The sequence below is a fragment of the Tachypleus tridentatus genome, chromosome 1 (assembly GCF_004210375.1).
Source record: "Tachypleus tridentatus isolate NWPU-2018 chromosome 1, ASM421037v1, whole genome shotgun sequence".
Lineage (NCBI taxonomy): Eukaryota > Metazoa > Arthropoda > Merostomata > Xiphosura > Limulidae > Tachypleus > Tachypleus tridentatus.
In genome coordinates this window covers 3,977,911-4,002,228 of record NC_134825.1, presented here as the reverse complement: position 1 = coordinate 4,002,228, position 24,318 = coordinate 3,977,911, and the positions used below count along the sequence as shown (strand labels likewise).

The 24,318-nt window shown below is 33.0% G+C and overlaps 1 protein-coding gene across 4 annotated transcripts in view; it reads left to right on the top strand.

Annotated features, from left to right (window-relative positions):
* Positions 1–24,318, top strand: part of LOC143232723 (tensin-3-like) — a 262,075-nt gene that overhangs the window by 51,370 nt on the left and 186,387 nt on the right. For 2 of the 4 annotated variants that reach the window (XM_076468510.1, XM_076468585.1), the window contains exons 2-3: positions 3,022–3,136; positions 11,229–11,266. In XM_076468510.1, coding sequence (XP_076324625.1) covers positions 3,022–3,136; positions 11,229–11,266 — 153 coding nt within the window. Of the gene's footprint in view, positions 1–2,599; positions 2,689–2,823; positions 2,872–3,021; positions 3,137–11,228; positions 11,267–24,318 lie in introns of those variants that run through there. The other 2 variants (XM_076468735.1, XM_076468662.1) reach the window with 2 other exon arrangements.

The following is a 24,318-nucleotide window of genomic DNA, read 5'->3' as shown; positions in this document are numbered from 1 at the left end:
GCTAACTCCAGCAAGACATACACAAACTAACAGTGTGTTCATATCGTGTATGTATATAATGTTGTTTAGCCTATCTGTACCCTGAAGTACAGCCAACTTTAGCAAGACATACAAACTAACAGTGTGTTCATATCGTGTATGTATATAATGTTGTTAAACCTATCTGTACCCTGAAGTACAGCTAACTCCAGTAAGACATACACAAACTAACAGTGTGTTCATATCGTGTATGTATATAATGTTGTTTAGCCTATCTGTACCCTGAAGTACAGCTAACTCCAGCAAGACATACACATACGAACAGTGTGTTCATATCGTGTATGTATATAATGTTGTTTAGCCTATCTGTACCCTGAAGTACAGCTAACTCCAGCAAGACATACACAAACTAACACTGTGTTCATATCGTGTATGTATATAGTGTTGTTTAGCCTATCTGTACCATAATGTATGGCTAAGATCAAGTACAACAAATAGAATCCTTCTGGGTCTATTAAAGTATATTTATTATTACTTCCTCCCATGTGTAAACCATGAACATAAAATTTTACGTCAACTACAGTTGAATACTTTTCCCGTATCACTAGCTGTTTCTTTTTAATGTATTAACAGACACGCTGTCAATCAACTCTTCTCCTGGATGGTCTCTCTAGTTCGATGTGAATATTCTAAGCCTTTTCTTTCATTTATTTGATAATTTTACGAAGCCAATCTTCAACCGAAACAGTACGAGGATCCTCTGGCGATATTATACTTAAAAAGACACGTTTTGTTTCAGCCACATTCTCTATTTTAAATTCTACTTTTGGTATCGCCTTTATGTATAAACGTGGCTTAAGCTGAGATGAATTACACGAACAGACGTTATTTCTTCTCCGAAGAAACTCCCGTCTTATTTCTTCTTCTGATCCACCACCTGTGACAACACTCTTGTGAACTAAATTAACTTCTGTAATTAATACACGCGCACGCACAAAATAAAACCCAACTTCTATAGAATGTAAAAATGATATTTGAAAATATGTTTACATAAATACCATCATATTTTTTACATCACACCTACCACACACATAAAAATTCATTTTATATACTTTGTAGAATACCATAGTCCGCCATATTGGTTGTTGTTGTTGTTTTGAATTAAGCACAAAGCTACACAATGGGCTTTCTGTGCTCTGCCCACCACGGGTATCGGAACCCGGTATTTAGCGTTGTAAGTCCGCAGACATACCTCTGAGCTACTGTGATCGTCATATTGGTTTCATCAAGTCTCAAAACTTTGAAGGATTCTGACGTGGTACTTATTGGAATCGGGTCTCTTATGTTGTTGTTTTTTTCATTCACGATTCACTGAGAAACATATACTCAATGTTTTGTTAGGCTAAACAATCGAACTTTAATACAAGGCTATCTCATGTTTTTTCAAGTTAGTTTAAAATATATACCTTTTTTTATCGAAACAATAAAGTAAGAAACTGTAACTTAATATTATCTCAGTCATTTCTTCTTAAACATTTGAAACGAACAAGATAGTAAAATATTTATCATTAAAAATTACCAGTACAATGAAAGTGATATGTTTATTGTTTTCATAGAAAAAAACTGTTTATGCTGTATGTACAGTTGTTTATGATGCTCACTGACTTCTGTTTAAACAACTTCTCACCAGTCCTTAGTTAAGTTTGAGGATTTGCTGTTGAGTGCACATGAATTTTTATCAGCGGTTCATCTGAAACATTTTGTCCGTACTAGTGTAGAACTGGAACCTTTTATGAAGTCGATTTGTCATATTATTTCCTTTCCTGAGGTCGGCATGGCCAAAAGATTATGGCGTTCGACTTGTAATCAGAGGGTTGCGGGTTCGAATCCTCGTCGCACCAGATATCCTCATCCTTTCAGCCATGGGGGCGTTATAATGTAACGCTCACTCCCATTATTCGTTGGTAAAAGAGTAGCCCAAGAGTTGACGGTGGGTGGTGATGACTAGCTGCCTTCCCTCTTGCCTTATACTACTAAATTAGGGACTGATAGCACAGATAGCCCTCGTTTAGCTTTGCGCAAAATTCATAATATAAACTTCCTTTCAGATCACAATGAAACTGTTTTAAAGAATATCAGTTACTCGCCGAAGTAAAAATAATCTGGTAAATCAATTGAACGCTTAGAGTACTTTTATTTTGTATTTAAGGCATAGCTACAAAACCTATCTGCCGATTATAAAGTATGTTACCATTTTGAAACTGAAATCGGAGCTTTGCCACTCACAATGCAGACAATCCACCTGTGGGGCAGTGATAAGTCTACGGACTTAGAATACTAAAATCCAGGGCTCAATTCCCCGCGATAAAGACAACAAATACTGTAATATGGCTAAAAAAAAACCAACAAAAGTAAATTGTACAGACATATGAAAGTCGAAAAAGTCGTCTATTGTGCCTGTGATTTTTTTTTAATCTGTAGAGGAAGTTTTCTGTGTAGCAAACCTTTTGCTATTGTTATCACATAAGAGGTAGCATATTAACTACTAGTTACACTTGTTTTGTGGTGAACTTTGGAGCATACATCGGTTGAATTAGCGATAGTAAGCTTGGTTTGCGCATGGCTTTGATAGTAATCTGGATATTAAAGAAAGAAACACTAGATACGTAGTTACTGATCGCGCATGGACGGCAAGAAATAAACATAATGGTACTGCTGTACTTTTTAATTTCTAGAAGATAAAGAAAATTGTGTTAAAAAGTTTCATCTACCTTTCGGAACGTTCTCTTGTCAGGGTTAGATCGGGGGATATCACCCCTCTAAATATTTCAGCCGAGGGAAAAACAGTGTATATTTTTCATGAATAGCGAAACTAGCAGTGGCGAAAACAGAGTATAAAATATAATTTTTATAACAATTCTGACATTGTGATATAAAGAATATAATAGTTATAAATGATGTATAGATTTGCTTATTTTGTTATTTACTTTTTCCTATGAATGTATTCTATATAAACAGTAATCAATTTTCTTTTTACAGCAGTCAACAAATGGAGTTTTTTTAAGTCACACATTCAAGACCAAAGTCCTTAAGAGAGGTCGTTCCTGTGACTTTTGTAGACAAACCATTAATAGGGAACATGGAAGCTGTTGTAGAGGTGAGTTGTCTTGATTTTTCAGAAGGGACTCTAGTTAAAATAACAGTAAAACAAAGTCTTTTGTCTGTATACTCCTTTACACAATTTACATAGCCTCTTGTGTTTGACTAAAGGAGGTAAGCCTATTTAGAATAGCAGTGAATTAAAGCATGTATAGTCCTTCATATATTTTACAAAAATTATTGTATTTGACTGAATTGTTCAATGTTTCTGAACGTAATTAGAAACTACTTGTTCACTGTTATCGATTGAGATTTTTCATTGTAGTTTGTAGGCCTAAACAAATATCTTGCGCAGTTTTGTTATGGTGTTCCAACACGTTGATTGTTACGTAATCACGAGTGGGTAATATTCTGCTTTTCAATTTTAACCTTCCACATAATTATTTAAATAAAAAATATTGTAATAAGCTAAAGTATGTGACCAACGAACATGTCTACTGATGTCAATACCAACCAGTCTCGATTGTCGCTCTTTTAGAACAATTTTTAATTTTTAAGAAATGCAAACCTCACTGAAAAATTGTATGTAGTATCTTCTATCGACGAATTTTATTATTATTACTTTGTGATTCGTATCTCTTTCCATACTGTTATTTTTCATATAAGTCACATGACCATATAAAATGCGAATCAGTAAAATTAACTTTGTCCTAACAGTTCTATAAGTGATGTAAAAACACTTTACCTCCAAACCTCTGAATTTGGGAACTAGCCGCGAAGCTTCCTTTCGTTCTCATTGTGGCCCGGCATGGCCTAGCGCGTAAGGCGTGCGACTCGTAATTCGAGGGTCGCGGGTTCGCGCCCGCGTCGCGCTAAACATGCTCGCCCTCCCAGCCGTGGGGGTGTATAATGTGACGGTCAATCCCACTATTCGTTGGTAAAGAGTAGCCCAAGAGTTGGCGGTGGGTGGTGATGACTAGCTGCCTTCCCTCTAGTCTTACACTGCTAAATTAGGGACGGCTAGCACAGATAGCCCTCGAGTAGCTTTGTGCGAAATTCCCAAACAAACAAACAAAAATCGTTCTCATTGTATCGATATCTGTTAACACTATATTTTCTAAACAGCATTAATTAAGATTAGCGACACCTAGATGTTCTTTGTCCAAGCAACTGTTTGTAAAATATTTATTTTTCATTCACTCTATTTTTACTTGGATATCTAGCAGTAGCACTTCAAAGTGCTGGTGAAGATAACTGGGTATATAATGTTTTGAATAAAATTATAACTTTTTTTGGAGATTATTACTTAAACTATTTCACTACTGCTCTCTAGGTGATGGAAACATTAGCATGTTACGTGTTTTAAAACAAAATAATTTTATTTCTTGAAATTTGGATATCAGTCAAATATTTGGACATCTTGTTTCGTTTTAAGGATGACATTCATTTTTATTGTTATACTGTGAAAACACTTTATATTTCACAAGATATAGATAGAATAATATGTAATGTATAGCTTAAATAAAACCAGCTTCTCTTTCCTTACTTCAGGCACTTTAATACCCATGTTGAATATCGGATTTCTAGCTTAGGAATTATATCCTTAATATCACAAAAATATTTTACAGTTTGGAAACGTTCTTATCAATTGTTGATGGTTTCAGTCGTGGAATGGAGAGTTTCAGATCGATGTATATACAAGACTGTTCAGTTTAAGAGTTATATTTTAGTGATGTAATAATTAATGATTAATTATTTTTTGTTACAAGAGTGTTAAAAGTTAATTATTTAAAAAGAGATATCTGTAACAAGTTTGGTTACGTAACTCTGTACGAGTCGTGAGTTGTGTATGCAGTTTAATTGTTCTGCTAAGCTCTTTTAATATTGTTGTAATCTTACTTGGAGCTTATAAGTTTTTCTAGTTATGTGTAATATTGTTGTTGTTATTACAAAATGTATTACAATTTATCTCGGACGATTTACTACGTTACGTATTACGATTTCAAATAGCCTGAAATTTTATATTTAATTTGGAAGTCGATATGTATCAAATTTACGATATTTGGCAACAAGATTGATACAATTTTGTCTATTAACACAAATATATTGTAATATACAAACAACAACATAATTTATAATTACGGTCATTACCAATAGTTATTACAAATGATGATTTATTTACAAAAGTCTTACAAAATTACAAACCATGCTGAGTCTGGAACTGAATATGTTATCAACGGTTCACGATAAACGAATTAATTCTATGTTGATATTGATACAGTTCACTTAACGGGTAAGGTACCTCTCGCTGCTCACATGTGTGCCTTTCATAAACGAAGATACGTGATGTCCTCTTAGAAATATTAGCGTCCAAAGTTAGTTCACTAAAGTAAAACGGCTTGTAATGTTCGAAATGTATAAACGTTCCTGGCCAGATATCTGTAATTTCACGATTAATAAGTATTAATCACCGTTATATCTTCCAAGGTTTACAGTATAACAACTGTAGCAAACCAACAATGTTAAATTGTCTCTCCGCGTGTTGCGATTTATAAACTTTAAGGTGAGATTCTTTAAGGTTCAGTTGGCAATAATAATGGCATTCTATAGTATTTTATATACATACATAGTACATTGTTGATTTTTATTCTCGAGAATCTTCTGCACATTTAGAAAATAGTCGGAAATTTCGTAGTACATATTTAACAATATAATTTATATGTATTACTGAATATAATGTTTAACTAAAACCAACACTGATATGAAAACAAATACATAATAGTAAATTCGTTATAAGAATTTTCTCTCGCATGTTTTAAATACGTGCAGACACAGAAATAAGCAAGTTAGTGAAAGTGAAGTTAGATTGTTTGATTGTGAGCTCAGACATAAATAGCGTATCGCGGCGATTTATAAAGTAAGTTTCACAGCTTGTTTTGTAATAACAAGAGACAGAGGGAGTTCAAAAGCAACTAAACTCTCTTGTGTGAACTTTGACGAAAAAGAAACAATTATTTTAAATCTGGATAAAACTGTGATAACCAATAGTGGAACGATTTTTTTTCGTAGATGCGTTTGACTGTTTTTGAATATATATATATATAATTTTAAAATGTGGATTGTGTGCTGTCCATACATTGTTGAAATTTATTGCCAGCAAGTCACAGATTCCTACTGTAAAGAATTCTGCTTTATAAATATTTGACAGGTACTATACGAGATGCTGAAACTGTCACGTTTTTTAAAATAGTATTCATAAAGTATGGAAAACATCATGACGTTGGGTTCTAACTTTCTTTTATGTACGTGTAGACCAATATATTCTAAATTATTAATAAATATTTTAGTTAAAAATAAGGTCATTTAAGAACTTGGAACTATTTTATGCGCATGTACACTTTGAGCTGCACATAAAAGCACGACAATCACAGTAAACTATCACTTTACTGATATGGTTCAATGTCGTGTTAAGTATTGCCTCTGTCATACTGGGAACAGGAATCTTAACTTGAAGTTTTATATTACTTACTCCCAAATAGTAGTACCTTATTATTTATTTTATTTTTATTTTTTATTTAGTTTTTATTTTATTTTATTTATTTTCCATCTTTTTATGTTTATCTTTTTTATTCTTATTTTAACTTGGAAGAGTAGTCATCTTCCCACAACTATCTGCAGGCAGTGAAGGGTGATATAGATGTGGGACGTTGTGGCTTTGAGCACCCACATCTCGCTCTCCTAATTCCTAAATTTCTGATATTCTTATATGAAACTAGCGAATTGGAGGTTGAGACTGATAGACAGTGTATCCCCACCGCAGTGTGGGTCCTACTTCCACAGTCACCTCCGAAACCTAGGATATATTTTATAATCCCACGTTGTAACTAGTGCCCTAGAATCTTTTTTAAAAAATATGCAACATACATATGTTGTTTATAGCTTAAAAATTTATGGTTATAATATATATATTTCTCTACATTTATATTGTATCATTCATCGGTCTTGAAACACTAATATCTGAGTAAACTGCCTTTCAAGGATTTGGTCAGTTAAGTATCAAAAGTAATTGGAAAATAAAAGAAGAACGAATACACACCGGTAATAGTTTTGTTCTTCGGTTTTATTGAAAAAATGAATACATTATTTTAAAACGATACACGTGTAGGCATGTTCTATCTTTTGTCCATGAATCATGATAATAGTCCTGCAGCGTAATTATTAATACAAACAGCTCTTTCGTAAGATTGTCATGTCAAAAGTATACCATTTTTCACTGGAAACTTTCTATAAATTATCTAGTGGCCGAGGACGAAAGCTTCTGATTGACCGTTTCATCCGTCCAATCACCTAAAAGTGACTTTACCGGTGTTTCTTGTTAGGAAATAGCGTGAACATTCCATTTAATTATCTAGTTACTTGAGAAAAACAAACTGAACGAATGTGTCGTGGAAACAACTACAGCACACGTGACTTGTGTCACTTGTCAAAAGGGACATCATTTTTCATATTTTCGCATGCTGTTGCAATTGTCTTTTAGGTTTGTGAATTCTGACAAATATATATTGACGAAACATAAAATAACATTACCAGTATCTGATATCTAATTGATAAGGCTAACTAATATTCTCCGTGAAGGATATCAGGAAATTTTGTTTCTTTAAAAATTAAAAGACACTACATTTGATTTTTGCGTTACAAGTACTTTATGTGTTACATTATAATAACAAGTTTATAAACAGTCTTTCTAAAGAACTTATTTGTTTTATATTATCGCTAAAAACGAAAACTCACAATTAACAGATCTGAAACATTAGTAAGTCAGAGACAAAGAACAAAGTTTACTAGCAACCCCAGTTGTGCCACAAAAACTAGTTTCACAATAGAGATTTTCATCTCGTAGTAGAGCCTTGTTTCCTCATCACATTCACATAGGTTAATCCATTGAATGTCATAACCTGAAAAACTGAATAAACAGAGGCTATTCTACAAGCTGGGGGTATGAAATGTAGCGTGGCTATTCTACAAGCTGGGGGTATGAAATGTTGCGTGACTATTCTACAAGCTGGGGGTATGAAATATAGCGTGACTATTCTACAAGCTGGGGGTATGAAATGTTGCGTGGCTATTCTACAAGCTGGGGGTATGAAATGTAGCGTGGCTATTCTACAAGCTGGGGGTATGAAATGTAGCGTGACTATTCTACAAGCTGGGGGTATGAAATGTAGCGTGGCTATTCTACAAGCTGGGGGTATGAAATGTAGCTGGGTATGAAATATACAAGCTGGGGTATGAAATGTAGCGTGGCTATTCTACAAGCTGGGGTATGAAAAGCTGGCTATTCTACAAGCTGGGGTATGAAATGTAGCGTGACTATTCTACAAGCTGGGGGACTATTATGAAATGTTGCGTGACTATTCTACAAGCGTATGACTATGTAGCGTGATGTATTCTACAAGCGTGGGGTATGAAATGTAGCGTGACTATTCTACAAGCTGGGGTATGAAATGTAGCGTGGCTATTCTACAAGCTGGGGGTATGAAATATAGCGTGGCTATTCTACAAGCTGGGGGTATGAAATATAGCGTGACTATTCTACAAGCTGGGGGTATGAAATGTAGCGTGGCTATTCTACAAGCTGGGGGTATGAAATGTAGCGTGACTATTCTACAAGCTGGGGGTATGAAATGTAGCGTGACTATTCTACAAGCTGGGGGTATGAAATGTAGCGTGACTATTCTACAAGCTGGGGGTATGAAATGTAGCGTGGCTATTCTACAAGCTGAGGGTATGAAATGTAGCGTGACTTTATCTTGGTTAAGATGTTAATTTTTTAATGTTAAACTGTCCAAAAAATCGACCAAAAATTAGTTTAGAAAGATACAATACGATCTAGGACACTACAGTGTCCTATGTTGAATTCAGTGTTAGATTAGAATTCATTCTACACAACTCCTACCTCTAACGTTTTACAACAAAACTTTCATAGTACTGACCAAATAAAGATATGAAATATCTTCTGCATATAAATCGACGTGCAGGAACTCGTTATGATATCCATAATAAAAATAAATCACTTTATTTATTAAACACAAAACTTCTATAGTGTTATCTTTTGTTTCTGTCTTGTGACTTCCGAGACAATCTTTATAATGACTGTTTCGTGATAAACTCACCATGAAAACTCAAATTTAAAATTATTAATCATGAAATGACAGATCTTGTTTTTCGTTTAATCTAATCATTTATAGCAGTGGTTCCCAACCAGGGGTGCGAGATAACATTTCAGTTTTTTTGTTTGTTTATATCAAGGGTACTGTCGTATATATTCAAAATTTGTGCCACGCTTTGTAAAACTCATAAGAAATAAACAGTAACAAAAGATTCATTAAATTTAAATTGGCTTATGAACATTTGAACATTTCAAATTCAAAGAAATTTCATTTCATGCATGGATGAAAATTTATTTTTTGTAGGCCATGTAGGGTTTATACAACTTTTAGTTTGTTGTAATATTTTTTCTTTTCCAAATGTTTCGTTTTTGTTTATATATCATTAAAAACTGATTATAAAAATTTGTTTTGGCCACCTTCACCTTTATTCTTAAATAAATAAGGTTGGGAACCACTGATGTATAGGGTAGGCATTTCCCGAAGATATTGTCATTAGTATTCGTATTAGATCCTTCCAACATGTTCTGGTTTAAATACACTCTTTACTGATCCATAGTATTAAAATATGTTATCAAAACAGTGGTTTATATTTTGCCAATAGTAAATATCATTGATACAGCATTCTTTACACGACATTTTATTACTACCAATTAATTACTAGAACTCATGGAATTGTCAGATGTACTTTTAGTTTCAGTTTAGGATAAATATAAAGTAGAATATTAAAATCGAAAATTATACTCAGCTTGTTAATTCAATTCTGAATAAGACCATATTAGAACTTACGAAAAGTGTTTCGTTTATGTATAGTTAAGTGCAAAGCTATCTGTTCTATGCCCACTACACGTATTAAAATCATTATAAGTCAGAAGATGAAAAATAGTCCGCATAGCCGCTGTGGAATATAAATATGAATCCGTTTATTTATCTTCTATTTTTTACCCAAAAAGTCAAGAATAATAACGATAATTAATTTATTAAAATAATAATAAAAAAAAAACCCACCACTTAATCCTAATAACAATCCACGTAAGGGGACGAAGAGGAACTACAAAGTTCCTGAACACCCCAGTTGGAGAGAGAACTCTTCGGATTTCTCTCTCTCTAAACTGAACCCCTGCCACGTTAGTTTAGTTTAGTATCTTCTATTTGTGTCACTTCATGAATTACTGAGCTGTTTTTAATACATCTAAAACAACTAGTTGGTTTTTATCTTCTATTTGTGTCACTTCATGAATTACTGAGCTGTTTTTAATACATCTAAAACAACTAGTTGGTTTTTGTTTCTTGAAATTTTCACTTGTCATTTCTCATCGCAACTTCAGATTATGAATTCTGTTAATGATAGGATACAAAAAATGCGGAGCTCATTGTTACCTTGAATTACAGGTCTGATTAGGCGTCCTATAATGTCAACCGTGGGTTACTTCAATTAACGTTTTCGAAAATATATATAACAAACTAAGCATTTACACCCACTTGAAAATGTTTTATAACGATTCAAATCTATCTAATGAGAATACTTATTTTTTCAACATGTGACAAGGGGTTAAAAATAAGGGAAACTATTCTAGTCAAGGGGCTAAAACCTTTTGTGAACACAACAGCATTAAAGTGTAAAGGAACTATTCTAAGCCTATAGAGCTATGCCTATAGAGCTAAGCCTATAGAGCTATGCCCCAAATGTTCTTGAATTACAGACAGTTTCACTGTGTAGTTCATTTTATTTATGAACTGTAATTGTAGAAAATTCATACTAACCATAACTAGAATATTTATAGTAATTATTACTGTAGAATATTCATACTAAGTAATGATATTCAAGCTTGAAACTTAGAATTTTACGTTTTTCATGTATTTCTAAACATATTTATTACTACAACAGCTGTACTTATTGTTTATTATATCACTAATAAAAATAACCAGCTAAACTGGTGTGATTTATCATCTCAGTGAATAACTGTTGTTTTTTTTCCTCAGTTTGCAAGTACACCTGCCACAAGGAATGTGAAGTTAGGGTAAGTTTTTATTTGATTTATATCACCTGTATTTGAACAAAGTTTAGATGGTATTTGAAAACTTGATGTTTTTATATAATACTCATAATAGATTTTTTTAACACTAGAAGAAGTAACCAGGACACTAGTATATCTATTGTTAATGATATTGGTTATTGATTCATAACATTAAACGTCATCATAAAATGACACGAGTACATATATTGTTAATGATATTGGTTATTGATTCATAACATCAAACGTCATCATGAAATGACACTGGTATATCTATTGTTAATGATATTGGTCATTGATTCATAACATCAAACGTCATCAAGAAATGACACTCGTATATCTATTGTTAATGATATTGGTTATTGATTCATAGCATCAAACGTCATTATGAAATGACACTGGTATATCTATTGTTAATGATATTGGTCATTGATTCATAACATCAAACGTCATCATAAAATGACACTGGTATATCTATTGTTAATGATATTGGTTATTGATTCATAACATCAAACGTCATCATTAAATGACACTAGTATATATATTGTTAATGATATTGGTTATTGATTCATAACATCGAACGTCATCATGAAATGAAACTGGTATATCTATTGTTAATGATATTGGTCATTGATTCATAACATCAAACGTCATCAAGAAATGACACTCGTATATCTATTGTTAATGACATTGGTTATTGATTCATAGCATCAAACGTCATCATGAAATGACACTGGTATATCTATTGTTAATGATATTGGTCATTGATTCATAACATCAAACGTCATCATAAAATGACACTGGTATATCTATTGTTAATGATATTGGTTATTGATTCATAACATCAAACGTCATCATGAAATGACACTGGTATATCTATTGTTAATGATATTGGTCATTGATTCATAACATCAAACGTCATCAAGAAATGACACTCGTATATCTATTGTTAATGATATTGGTTATTGATTCATAGCATCAAACGTCATCATGAAATGACACTGGTATATCTATTGTTAATGATATTGGTCATTGATTCATAACATCAAACGTCATCATAAAATGACACTGGTATATCTATTGTTAATGATATTGGTCATTGATTCATAACATCAAACGTCATCATGAAATGACACTGGTATATCTATTGTTAATGATATTGGTCATTGATTCATAGCATCAAACGTCATCATGAAATGACACTGGTATATCTATTGTTAATGATATTGGTCATTGATTCATAACATTAAACGTCATCATGCAGTGACACTATTATATCTATTGTTAATGATATTGGTCATTGATTCATAACATCAAACGTTATCATGAAATGACACTGGTATGTCTGTTGTCAGTCATCATGATATTCGCATATTGTAGTTCGTGAAACTTGTGAACAGTACATATATAACTAATAAGACCTTCTGAGTGAAAGTAAAGAGTACAACGTATGTTAACCACACCATATTTGCTGTATCCAGATCAAACGAGGCCTGTCACCAAGTGCCAAGGCCCTTCCGTTCAGCCAGGATGCGACAGACATAGTAGTGATTAAAACTATTCATGTTATCAAATTACTTTAACAAAAACGGTTCAGTTATGGATTGGATTACGTTTGTGAATATGATATTTAACAGTATATCATGTAATTCAGTTTAACAGTGTATGTCATTAATAATACCTCTTTATTGAGGTAAATATCATAATAAGTAACTGACCAGCAAACTGGTTGTCTTCTGGCAAGCACCCACAACGTGAATGGGAAAGGATAATATTAGTAATTATTAATAAAACAGTGTAAGGATTAATCCAGTTGTTCCCAATTTTTCCACTATCCCGACAGGAAGTATAAAAACTTACCGACCATAAACGGAACTAGAGAGGTGTTTCCTAATTCAACGCCGAAAATCATGAAGCTAACTTATTCTAGAACGAACTAGGAAAGAAACAACACATTTAAGGTATTTTTAATACACGTACAACTTATAGGTTTCGAGCGGTGTGTTCGATTATTTTGATGAATGTAACTAGAAATACCGAAAATCATGTTTCTAAACTTCCAAAACAAACGACGTATCGAAGATTCTGTTTCGTAATAAACCATCAAACGAGTCACTTGAAAACTGTTGTTGTGGCTTTGCTTTGTCATTGTGCGTATTGCGTTAGACTTATTTTATTTTGTTTGTTAAATACCCACCAGCAGTATCGAAAGCCGGTTTCTAATGTTATAATCTTTCAGAGTTACCGCTAAGCTCATGGGACATTGTTTTATAATCCTTCAGAGTTACCGGTAAGCTCATGGGACATTGTTTTATAATCCTTCAGAGTTACCGCTAAGCTCATGGGGACATTGTTTTATAATCTTTCCGAGTTACCGCTAAGCTCATGGGACATTGTTTTATAATCCTTCAGAGTTACCACTAAGCTCATGGGACATTGTTTTGTTTTGTTTTACTAACTTAAAGTAAAGTAGTTCTTAAATTTATGTCATGTGACTCTTCTCTGCTTGTTGTTCGATTTTCCAAAATTATAAACATGTATTTATACCAATAATGGAAATACCACTTTACCAGTGTTTCCTGTGGTTCGTAATGTTAATAAACATATACTTTCTTATTTTTAGTAAATCTTAACATAATTTTTGTATGACATGCGTTAATGTACTTTGCATGTCGGCTCTGCATGGCCAGGTGGTTAAGGCACTCGACTCGTAATTCGATGGCTGCGAATTCGAATCCCCGTTCCACCAAACATGCTCGACCTTCCAGCCGTAGGGGCGTTATAATGTGACGGTCAATCCCACTATTCGTTGGTAAAAGAGTAATCCAAGAGTTGGCGGTGGGCGGTGGCCTTCCCTCTAGTTTTACACTGTTAAATTACGGACGGCGAGCGCAGATAAATCTCGTGTAGCTTTGCGCGAATTTCAACAAACAAACAAACAAATTTTATATGTTTTAAGTTCATGGTGATAAGAAGTAAAAAAACAACATATAATTTGTCCAGATTTTAGTAAAACCAATAAAGTTTCATTTTATAAAAGTGTTTCAATTTAGCAAGCTGGTACATAACGCTTTGTGTTCGATGTACTGCTGGTGCTCAAAATGAATCTCGCTGTAGTCTGTGAATCTTGAAACATGTTAACAAAGTAAAGTGTACATCAGTCAGTAAAACTCCCCATTCAGAACTTTAATGAAAGTTCTAACTTCTGATAAACGAACCCACTGCTCACTGCTGAATTTTATACATTGGTTGCAGCCAGTAAGCGGTATATCACAGTTTTTAATGGAAGCTTTTGACTTTCAGTTTCTTAAGCCTCGAAAACAGAAAGAATAACATGAGCTGAACCCCGTCGCACCAAACATGCTCGTCCTTTCTGCCGTGGGGGCGTTATAATGTGACGGTCAGTAACACTATTCGTTGGTAGAATAGTGCCCAAGACTTAGCCGTGGGTAGTCATGACTAGCTGCCTTCCCTCTGGTGTTACTTTGCTAAATTAGGGACGGCTAGTGCAGATACCTCTCGTGTAGCTTTGCACGAAATTAAAACAACAATCATGAGGTGAAATATTCCGACATACAGAGGTAATTATCGTTTTTTCTCTTGTTTCGATACGTTTTTATTTATATTTTGTTCAGTTTTTTTTTAAAATAAAGCGAAGTACATAATAATGCAACTCAATTATAAATACTAATTTACAAAAGAGTCATATTAAACTGTGGAACTAAAGTGTAAAATGGATAAAGAATAAAATAAAAATATAGTTGAAACTCGAATCAAACTTAGAAATCATTAGAAAATGAGCCATTTGAATTCAGTTGTATATACCAAAAGTGCACGATAAAGTGAAAAGAAATAAAACATTGAAGTAAACTGAACAGAAATAAATATAAAAGAAAGACTCCGATTCTTGGATAAAGTATAAGTAATGAGAAAATAGAAGTACGCATGATATAAACTCGTAATACAAATGAGAATTAGGTTATGAAAAACATTTGCATATCACAGTAGTTTAATTTCGTTATCGAAGTACTTTGTTCACAGTATTACATACATAATTTTGTATATATTGAATTCAATGATGTAAGTATACGTGGGCAAACCGTGCCTCATGTATAAGATACACACACTGTCACTATTTTAGTAACCATGTTAAAACTAACAACTTTCCTCAAGGGATCATCTGCTGTTACTCAGTATCAACTCTTCAAGGTTCCTCCTGTGTAGAGGGCAGCACATGAGTGGAACTGATGGTAATACTGGATCCTAGGGATGACTTGTGTTGTTCTATTCTATAAAATTAACGATGAAACTTCTGACGAAAGATTAAACCTTTTCTTGAAATGATGTGAAGTTCATATTTTCCCCGTTATGCCTACCTTACAATAATGTCACTCATTCTACTTTTGATACATACGCAATGGGTTATCTGTGCTGTGCCCACAAGGAGTATCGAAACCCTGGTTTTATAACGTCATAGGCCTTCCGATGTACCACTGATACCATGGGGAATGGATTCCTCGTGAGCACTTTAACACTTCTGAAAATCTAGTTTCTCACAATAACGAGGAACCCACTTAATGTAAGCATGTGTATACAGTAGAGATGGTTGATGTGGTATTAATAAGAAGAAACGTTTTGACCTCCTTGGATCATCACGTGGTAAACAATGACATTTGGGAAGGTCACTGTTACTGATCACGTGTGATGGGAACAACAGTAATGATAAACATTGTGAGACTGGCGAACGGAAGTTAATACAGGTTGACAGTGTATCTTCACCACAATGTGGGAACGACCTCTAGAGTCACTTCCATAACCAAGGATACATTGTATATTCCATATTATAGCCTGCACTCTGGAGATTCTTTCGATTGGTGCAGCGTTCTTTATTTTTGTTTCGGCTTTTTTTTTAAAATAATAATATATATATATATATATGGAGAGTTCACATTTAAAGAAATAATTAGTAAAGGTATAAAAGCGTTCCTGTTTGTGAACTGTCGGTAATATTGGCGCCATTATGACGTTTAGTGTGCTTTGTTTTACCGCTTAAGTTGTACCTCTTGAACAAATACGGCAGCCAAACGTGGCACTCATTTTTTTTATAAAACGTGCAGGAGATAGGATTTGTTTGGAGTTAAGTATTGGACTGGTTTAGAGTTCAGTATTTTAAACACATGATTTGACTTCGAGAGAATGAAACGATCGAGCATATATAACATGGGAGTTAAAGGTCAAGGTCACATGAGATGGGCGAGGAGTGGATATTTGCCCTAATGATTAGGGCCTAATCGAATACAGCAATCTATTTTTATCTCTACTGAGAGGCGAAAGCTAGGGAGCGGTTTCATCTTCTGTGATTCAGAGAAAATTCGTTATTTACGTGTAATGTAATGTTGAACAACAAAACATAACTAAACCTAACATTTTAAGGACTTTTACATCAGCCGAAGCGTAAAAAATTACAAACAACAAGTGTTAAAGAATGAACTTGGAAAAAAAGGGAATCGAATTATCTTCACATATTACACAACCAGTTTTTAAAAGAGAATAAAAATACCATTGAGATAAAGTCAAGATTAAACGATAAACTCCCTTGTGTCTAGATTATACTCCCTCAAGTGGCCTAGATTGTATTCCATCAAGTGGCCTAGATTATATTCCCTCAAATGGTCCAGCATGGTCAGGTGGGTTAAGGCGTTCGACTCGTAATCCAAGGGTCGCAAGTTCGAATCCCGGTCGCACCAAACATGCTCGCCCTTTTAGCCGAGGGGGCGTTATAATGTGACGGTCATTCACACTATTCGTTGGTAAAAGAGTAGCCCAAGAGTTGGCGGTGGGTGGTGATGACTAGCTGCCTTCTCTCTAGTCTTACACAACTAAATTAGGGACGGCTAGCGCAGATAGCCCTCGTGTAGCTTTACGCGAAATTCAAACCAAACCAATTTTCTCAAACATATCAGAACACTACTTTCCAACCAGGAATGTAACTTCTTCCATGAACAAAAGGGAATCCTCGACAGCCACGGCTCTTGCAAATCCTTCAGGCAGAATCAGAGTAACTATGACACATTTTCAATAGCTATATTTTTGTGCGCTACCAATACTCAGCGTGAGAAGCCGTGTACATCTGAATCAGTTCGATCACACATCAGGATCTCCACTAGCCTACCGTCAAATTAAAATTATTTTAGGCAGAATTGGAGTAAGTTAATCTTTAACACCTTGGGCGTGATTAAATATACCAATCGAAAAAGTTTGACTTCCTAAGACCAAAACTTTAATTAGATCTCTAATCGGTCTATAAATTGTAGGGTTATGAACTAAAACTTTGTACTTGAAAAATTTAGAGCCGTTCTATGAGCTTCTGTGTCGCGGTTGAAAAGAAACAAACAGTAAACATGTTGCAGGCTATTATCAATTTTGATAATATATAACGCAAGTGTTTAACGAAAGGAAATATATATTTATAGTTATAGTTTGTTATAACCTGAAAACAAGTGGAAACAAATATATTAAAATATAATAAAAAACGCTGCTTTAACTGAAAATATCCCAGGTTACAAGCAATAATTTGGGGTATAAGATGTACCATTTCATCAGTTCAAAATAAGATTAAAGAACTACAAGATAAATATGTTATATTGATAAAGTTAACTGTAACATTGGTATCATTTGTAAAAAGGTTTATACATTAATTATGATAAAAGAAATTAATAATACACAAACTTTTAAACTTATCAACCATTTCAAAGATACAATAATTAATAATTTCATTAAAGCTTATAATAAACTTTATTCTAAACATAATTCTTGTGTAGATTTACCATCTCTTTATGCTATTCCCAAACCACGTAAATCTCCAATTAAATTTAGATTCATTTTCAATTCAATAAGAATAATTATCAAACAACCAGCTATATTATTAAATAAATTACTTAATATCTTACTTGATAAAATAAGAAATGTAAGTGTTGAAAATAAAAACATACTTTCTGGATAATAAAAAAACAACCAGTTTATTTTAAAGTATGAATAACATTTAAACATTTGATATCACCACATTGTACCCCACAATTCCATCTCTGTTTTAAATTTATTAATAAAACGATTCTCTTATTTTTATAAAAGTGGAAGAAAGAAATTTTAGCTCCAAAAACATAAAAGATATATTAAGTTTCTGTATTTACAATAATTATATATTTTTTATAACTAGAATCTTAAACAAGTTATAGGAGTTTCAAAGAGAGCTAACTATTCTACTTGAATAACAAATTTATATCTTTACTATTATAAGAGCAGGTTTATTGGAAACTACACAAATCCAAATATTTTTACCTTAATTTACAGGCTCGTCATGGCCAGGTGGTTAAGGTACTCGCCTCCTAATCTGAGGGTCACAAGTTCGAATCCTCCGTTATAACAAACATGCTTACCCTGAAGTAGCTTTTCGCCAAAATAAAATCCAAACCTTAAATATATAGATGATTTAATTAGTATAAATTATGTTATTAACACTATTCATCCAGCAGAATTAGCAATTGAAAATATAGAAGCACATTATTTAGTTTTATAAATTAATGTGTGTTTGTCTTCTTATACCAAAACCACATGTGGTTATCTGCTGAGTCCACCGACGGGAATCGAACCTCTGATTGTAGTGTTGTAAATCCGTAGATTTACTGCTGTAACAGCAGGGAACTTTATGAATTAATAAGGATATCAATGTAAATATATTTGACAAAAAGATATTTTGCCTTTTCAATTTATGCTTTACCCTCTTACAATAGTAATGTACCATACCCTTCATAGTAATGTACCATACCCTTCTGTTACAAACAGTTGTTTATATATTGCAGAATTCGTAATAATTATTTTATACTTTATCAGTAATGTTGAAACACTGTTACAAAAATTATTAGTTAATGGATTTAATAAAGAAACTTTAAATAAAATTATTAAACTACTCTGTAACAAATATAAGAATGTATCTCAGAACGGCTGGTATGGGTATTAACACTTACTGATAAGGAGAGAACAACGTTTCGTCCTTCCTGGGTCATCTTAAGAAAGATGAGACATTCTTATTTCAAGGGTTTCTCGTCCGCAAGAAATATAAGAATGTATTAAGTAAATATAAAGAAAAAAAACAAGAGTAATTCTGCTAACATTTTCTAATAACTGCTTTTAGTTATGAATAAGGTCATTTAACAACTTGGCACCACTTATGCGAATATACAACTTGACGCATATAAAGGCTTGTTCATAGCATGATAGTTACAGTAGCCTTAATAAATGTATGGGTAATGGAAGCTATGCTGGTTTATTTAATAAGTGGTTGGGACTCTTGACATTAGTATAATTTGTTTATTATGCTACCAATTAGCGCCTCTCTACTATAATGGAGGCTAGAATGTTAACTTCAAGAGGTAAGTCTTAACTTAATTACCCTCAAACGGTAGTGCCTTATTTTTCTTATTCTTATTTTTCAATTTTTTTCTTTACTTTGGAGATCAGTCACCTTCCCACAATTGTCTACAAGCAATGAAAGGTGATACAGATGTGGGACATTGTGCACATGAACACCCACATTTCGTTCTCCTAATTTCTATATCTATTGCTACTCCTTTATTTCATTTCTTTATATGAGACTGGTGAATGGAGGTTAAGGTTGATAGACAGTGTATTCCCACCACAATGTGGGTCCTACTTTCTCAGTTACCTCTAAAACCTAAGATACATTTATATTCCACATTATAACTTGTACCCTGGGATTTTTTCAACTAAAGCAGCGTATTTTGTTTATTATTTTAATTTATTTTTTGTTTCGGCTAGTTTTTTAACAAATTAATATAATTAATCAGATATTTGGATTTGCTGTTTTTAACGCAATAGTTTCTTTTGAGTTTGTTTACTTAACTTCATTAGTATTAATTTTCGCTAAATATATTTATGTATATTGTACTGTCGTAATGAAAAAGTTAAAAATATTGTATAAAGTGAGTTTCAAGAGGACGTTTTTGTAATAATCAAAGCGTAAGGTAAATAATTTTCGACAAAATGACACATGGTTTACTCTGTGATATTTGATTTCTACTCATGTTAGTGGTTTCACAGCTTATAGGATAGTAACATACATTAATACATGTTTAACATAAAGTATTCAGTGGGAACATGCAGGGTGAAGAACAGTTCTTGGTTTTCATGAAAGCTATCTGCACGAGCCGACCTTAATATAGCAGTGAAAAACTAGAGGGAAGGCAGCTAGCTAGCTATTCATCACCACACACTAGAGGGAAGGCAGCTAGCTATTCAGCACCACACACCAGAGGGAAGGCAGCTAGGTATTCAGCACCACTCACTAGAGGGAAGGCAGCTAGCTATTAAGCACCACACACCAGAGGGAAGGCAGCTAGCTATTCAGCACCACACACTAGAGGGAAGGCAGCTAACTATTCAGCACCACACACCAGAGGGAAGGCAGCTAGGTATTCAGCACCACTCACTAGAGGGAAGGCAGCTAACTATTCAGCACTACACAGAACCAACTTTCGGCCCATTCTTTTCCCAACGAATAGTGGGATTAATTGTAACATTATAACTCCCACAAGTCTCAAAGGGCAAGTATGTTTGGTAAAACGGAGATTTGAACTTGTGACCTACAGATCGTGAGTCAAGCACACTAATAACCTGACCATATCAGACTAGAAAGAGGTGATTCAAATTCGTTTCAGTAACAAACATAAATGTTAGTGTGAATTTTGTTACATAACAGTTTGTACAATTTCATAGGAAAGATAATATTAGAATATGTGGTTTTATTCAGATTATTAATATGTTCTGACCAAAGCAGGCTAATTAACTGAAAGTAAAACTTAGTAAACCTTGTACCTAACTTTTTATCTTGGTCCAACAAAAGGTATGTATGTCATAAAACAAATCGCGTGATAAAAATAATTCATAGTGCATAGAAATGATTGATCAATACTGTTGATATTAACATATTAATAACATAAATTTATTTCGAAGTTTAGTCACCTTAGGAGATTTTTCTAGTCCTAGATCCACAGAGTAAGATAACAGTCCAGAATAATTTTCACAGGTGTAAAACTCGAAACAAAATTGTAATAATATATTAAATGTTATTACTGATTTCTTTGTTTGTGAAGTTCTGTGCAAAGCTTCGCGATGGCTGTCTGCTCTAGCCGTTCCTCATCTTGAGTTAGAGAGAAAACAGCTAATCAGAAGCAGCCACCGCCAACCCTTTAGCTACTTTTTTTCACACTGGATGGTGAGATATAACCATCTCGATATCACATCCAACAAGCTAACAATTGGGCCGTGCGTGGCTCATTGTTACCGTGGTATGTAACCACTTACCAGGCACACACGTTACTTTATTGTTTTATGTACTGTCCTCGAGTGCGTGCACCTGTTGTTAAAGGTCATAATATAACTATACATAAAAGCATACATGCATCTAAACTCACTTAATTACATATAGCATGAATATCTGTTTCATTTTCCAGTTGTATTAGATAAGCAAAAGTTAAACAGTAGATATGTCTTATCTTAGTGAACATGTATATTAGCCTCGTTTTCAGATGGTGATCTTATTTGGTTTCGTTACCTACTCTTGTCGTAGTGTTCGGGTATTCTCACCCGTTACTAGACCTTGCTGTGTACTTACTACGGCTGCGATCCATCTTGTTGAAGGCATGTTTCTCGAAAGTCATGGTACCTCAAATTGATTCACATTTGTTTTTCATTAGCATTAAAAACAAAGAATATTCCTGTCTTTAAACCTGTAAATTCTCGATTTGAACATATCTTTGTGGTCAGAGTGTATGAATATTTTGCGTCGGAATTTGCCTTTTATAATTTTTGGTAGTATCACGCCAAACAGTATCAAAATGTAGTTCTGCTACAGTTTGTTCCACTTTGACTGTACATTAGCTGTGGTTATAATGTGACAGGTCGTTTGTGCATATTCTGTATCGTTAAAATAACATTTTCAAATCTGTATAATTTCATTAATTCATCCTGTTGTATAATTTTATCTGTTAACCTTTGTTTTATATAACCCTACACTTGTGGACGTCAACAGTGTACATTCACTTAAAATACTTCATATTATGCTGATGTGTAAATTGTGTTACTGTTTCTACAACAAGAACACCGTCAGTAATGTGATTTATATACCCTATCACCAGGTGAAGAAATTTTTAGCTTACCAAATTACTCAGAGTTGATTTGTTTGTTTAGAATTAAGCTACACAATGGGCTATCTGTGCTCTGCTCACCACGGGTATCGAAGCCCGGTTTTTAGCGGTGTGAATTCGCAAATATACCATTGTGCCACTAGGAGGCGATCAGAGTTGGTATTAATACAAGAAACACTCTAAAGATGCTGTCATGTAAGTTTTAATATCGAACAAACCAGACGACCATGAACTTCTGGAGGTTTATATATATTTATAAAGTAGATAGACTGGAGGTTTATATATATTTATAAAGTAGATAGACTGGAGGTTTATATATATTTATAAAGTAGATAGACTGGAGGTTTATATATATTTATAAAGTAGATAGACTGGAGGTTTATATATATTTATAAAGTAGATAGACTGGAGGTTTATATATATTTATAAAGTAGACAGACTGGAGGTTTATATATATCTATAAAGTAGATAGACTGGAGGTTTATATATATTTATAAAGTAAATAGACTGGAGGTTTATATATATTTATAAAGTAGATAGACTGGAGGTTTATATATTTATAAAGTAGATAGACTGGAGGTTTATATATATTTATAAAGTAGATATACTGGAGGTTTATATATATTTATAAAGTAGATAGACTGGAGGTTTATATATATTTATACAGTAGATAGACTGGAGGTTTTTATATTTATAAAGTAGATAGACTGGAGGTTTATATATATTTATAAAGTAGATAGACTGGAGGGTATATATATTTATAAAGTAGATAGACTGGAGGTTTATATATATTTATAAAGTAGATAGACTGGAGGTTTATATATATTTATAAAGTAGATATACTGGAGGTTTATATATATTTATAAAGTAGATAGACTGGAGGTTTATATATATTTATAAAGTAGATAGACTGGAGGTTTATATATATTTATAAAGTAGATAGACTGGAGGTTTATATATATATAAAGTAGATAGACTGGAGGTTTATATATTTATAAAGTAGATAGACTGTAGGTTTATATATTTATAAAGCAGATAGACTGGAGGTTTATATATTTATAAAGTAGATAGACTGGAGGTTTATATATATTTATAAAGTAGATAGACTGGAGGTTTATATATATTTATAAAGTAGATAGACTGGAGGTTTATATATATTTATAAAGTAGATAGACTGGAGGTTTATATATTTATAAAGTAGATAGACTGGAGGTTTATATATTTATAAAGTAGATAGACTGGAGGTTTATATATATTTATAAAGTAGATAGACTGGAGGTTTATATATATTTATAAAGTAGATAGACTGGAGGTTTATATATTTATAAAGTAGATAGACTGGAGGTTTATATATATTTATAAAGTAGATAGACTGGAGGTTTATATATATTTATAAAGTAGATAGACTGGAGGTTTATATATATTTATAAAGTAGATAGACTGGAGGTTTATATATATTTATAAAGTAGATAGACTGGAGGTTTATATATATTTATAAAGTAGACAGACTGGAGGTTTATATATATCTATAAAGTAGATAGACTGGAGGTTTATATATATTTATAAAGTAAATAGACTGGAGGTTTATATATATTTATAAAGTAGATAGACTGGAGGTTTATATATTTATAAAGTAGATAGACTGGAGGTTTATATATATTTATAAAGTAGATATACTGGAGGTTTATATATATTTATAAAGTAGATAGACTGGAGGTTTATATATATTTATACAGTAGATAGACTGGAGGTTTTATATTTATAAAGCAGATAGACTGGAGGTTTATATATATTTATAAAGCAGATAGACTGGAGGTTTATATATATTTATAAAGT